This window comes from Pinus tabuliformis, chromosome J, assembly GCF_031772625.1.
Source record: "Pinus tabuliformis cultivar Carrire ecotype Pingquan chromosome J, CPIR1, whole genome shotgun sequence".
Taxonomy (NCBI): Eukaryota; Viridiplantae; Streptophyta; class Pinopsida; order Pinales; family Pinaceae; genus Pinus; species Pinus tabuliformis.
In genome coordinates this window covers 1,039,297,798-1,039,300,224 of record NC_142295.1, presented here as the reverse complement: position 1 = coordinate 1,039,300,224, position 2,427 = coordinate 1,039,297,798, and the positions used below count along the sequence as shown (strand labels likewise).

General features: G+C 43.5%; 1 protein-coding gene across 2 annotated transcripts; it reads right to left on the bottom strand.

Annotated features, from left to right (window-relative positions):
* Positions 1 to 260: 260 nt before the first annotated feature.
* On the bottom strand, positions 261 to 1,949 carry LOC149230449 (L-gulonolactone oxidase 2-like). Of its 2 annotated transcripts, none has more exons than XM_089376059.1 (2): positions 1,602 to 1,949; positions 261 to 1,502 (listed from the first exon to the last, which is right to left on the bottom strand). In XM_089376059.1, the coding sequence occupies exons 1-2, from the start codon at positions 1,918 to 1,920 to the stop codon at positions 667 to 669; spliced, it is 1,155 nt and encodes a 384-aa protein (XP_089232185.1). In that variant the 5' UTR covers positions 1,921 to 1,949; the 3' UTR covers positions 261 to 666. The 2 variants fall into 2 exon arrangements, with proteins under 2 accessions (XP_089232185.1, XP_089232186.1); XM_089376060.1 differs by having other exon boundaries at positions 261 to 1,499.
* Between the last annotated feature and the right edge of the window lie 478 nt (positions 1,950 to 2,427).

The window sequence follows — 2,427 nt, the reverse complement described above, 5'->3', positions numbered from 1 at the left end:
AGGTAATGTACATTGTCAATAATAAGCTAATGCACATTGTCAATAATAAATAAAAAATTGTGGAAGGTAAGAAAATGTGCAAACTCATCCATCCCGTCATCACCAACCAGGATAGAAAGCTAATGTACATTGTGAACTGTAAGCAAACTCATCCATCCAGTCATCACCAAAGAGGATAGAAAGCTGATGTACATTGTGAACTGTAAGCAGACCCAAAAAAATAACAAAAATTCTACCCTACCATCACAAATAATCCCAAGTAACATCAAATTTATCTATTCATTATTTCAATATATTATTACTTCAAGTTCGGTAAAAGCCAATCTTATCATACCCAGATAAGAGGCTGATGAAAAACAGAAATGTATTATTTTAATGCTTTTGAATTGCAAACTTTACCTCATTGCAGTGACTGCATGTTTTGTTTCATGCATGTCTGTGTCACATCGGGAAGCACAATCTCTGGCTATTCTGGATGGATCACGGGTTTAACGGGGTAAAATACGAGACAAGTATCTTTCACACAGACTTGCAAATCTTGCATTATGGTATCTGTCGTCATTCCAAAATTTCCATGCTTCTTGAATTGAAAAATTCTCAGGCCTAGACCTGCATGATCTGTATCACAGACAATGGACACATGATATTTTTTTCTTTTTGTGCAGCTCAAGGTCGTGGGCCTATATACCTACACACCCGTGCATCTGCAAAAACAATACCAGGCCTGCAAAAGTATCCTTTGTCTGGAGCACAATGCCTATCTTCGCGACACAGGCACAGGCCCTCGAGAGCACACGCATCCTTATCCAGCACCACGCTCGAATTTCCAATTTGCAGCAGAGCATCTGTCCAGTCGTTGGAAAACAGGCCCTCTGGGTCATATTTGTGTTTTGCTTTAATGAATTCACCGTATTTAGACTCCGAGTACTTTTCCATAACGCCATGGAATGCAATGTTGCGGTTCTTTCCCCAGTGAGGCGTACCCCCATACTTGAACAGGGCCATCTGCTCTATTTCCTCCAACACATCTTCATCAAGCCTCGGACTCTCGCCCTCTCTAGCCCTGTAATATGTCATATCCACCGCCACAGAGTCATGCTCTGCGCCCAAATAAGCAGACCCTGCCGACCCCTTCACAAACCTCATCAGAATTCCATTGTAGAGCTCCAATCCGCAGAGGCTTCCGGGTCTCAGGTCTCCAAGACGTTTCACATCCTTAATGAACTCTGAAATCTTTGAAAGTTCGATCGCCACTGCAGTCTGATGAAAGAAAAGGCCCTTCACTCTGGGATCCCACGCACAGGCCGTGAGCAATGCATCATTGGGAGAATTCAGACATGATCCAGAGGCCTGCATCATGTTCTGGAATCCTACTACCGGATAGCCATAGCCTTCCCCGTCCCTGTTATGGAGCCCAAATCCGCCACGCACCATGGCCATCGTCTCTGCCTCTGCGCACGCGCATTTCCCCATTCGGTTCTGTGAAGCTTCTTGAACTTCTTCTGAATGGACAATGCCATGACACATCAAATATCAATACCAATCAACAATTAAATTACCAGTCTTTATACACATGAATTTCAGAAATGTATGTTATATACCAGACATGCGAGCAGTGGCTAAAAGCATGGTGGGTATGGAACGAAATCCAATGAAGTCATTCACACCATCGCCTGAAACATTCATGGACACTCTGTCATCAATCCTGTAAAGCACCTTTCGTTGCGAAGGGTACCATGTCAGGTCCCCAAATTCATGATTTCTACCGAAGTGGAGTATGTTGTCCTCCAAACTGGCATCGCCCTCCAGCAAGTAAATGATGGAGCGTTTAAACATGGGCTGCAATTGCAGGGTCACCTGCATCAATATGAGATATGTGGCCTTAAACAACCGTCCGCCCATAACAGAAATGAAGGCCATGTTCCGCCCGTAACAGAAATGAAGGCCATGTTCCGCCCGTAACTGAAGGATGAAGGCCATGTTCCCCGTAACTGAAGGATGAAGGCCATGACGAGTAACTGAAGGAGCGGCCCTAAAAAACTGTGCACAGATGTCAGAGAAACCCATCGATAGCATAACTGTCCACGTGTCAGTACAGGAGGAAAAGGAACGACGAAAGTCTGTTCCAAAGGGAAGGCCTATCGGCCTAAAAATCTTTATAAAATGGCACGTATACTTTTGCAAAAATAACATATTAAAAAAAGAGCGCTATATAACATAACACTAGACGTAGTACTTAGACACATTATCTAGCTCCACGTATCACTCAACCTTCATGTCGGCTCTTCCATTAAGTCGGCTTCCTTATATGCCAACTGTCACATACCTTTAATCGTTGGTGTAAAGGGTATACGCATAGTCTAACAAGGTGGAGGAGTTGTCTGGAAAGTTATGGAAATTTTGGTAGAGAAAATCTGGCAAAGATTT

What these genes read in the sequence shown, in the direction of transcription:
- LOC149230449 (XM_089376059.1), bottom strand. Translation starts at nt 1,920, where the DNA reads ATGGCCTTCATTTCTGTTATGGGCGGACGGTTGTTTAAGGCCACATAT. An exon ending in AGCCACTGCTCGCATGTCTG is followed by an intron (nt 1,503 to 1,601) that starts GTATATAACATA and finishes TTGTCCATTCAG; the next exon opens with AAGAAGTTCAAGAAGCTTCA.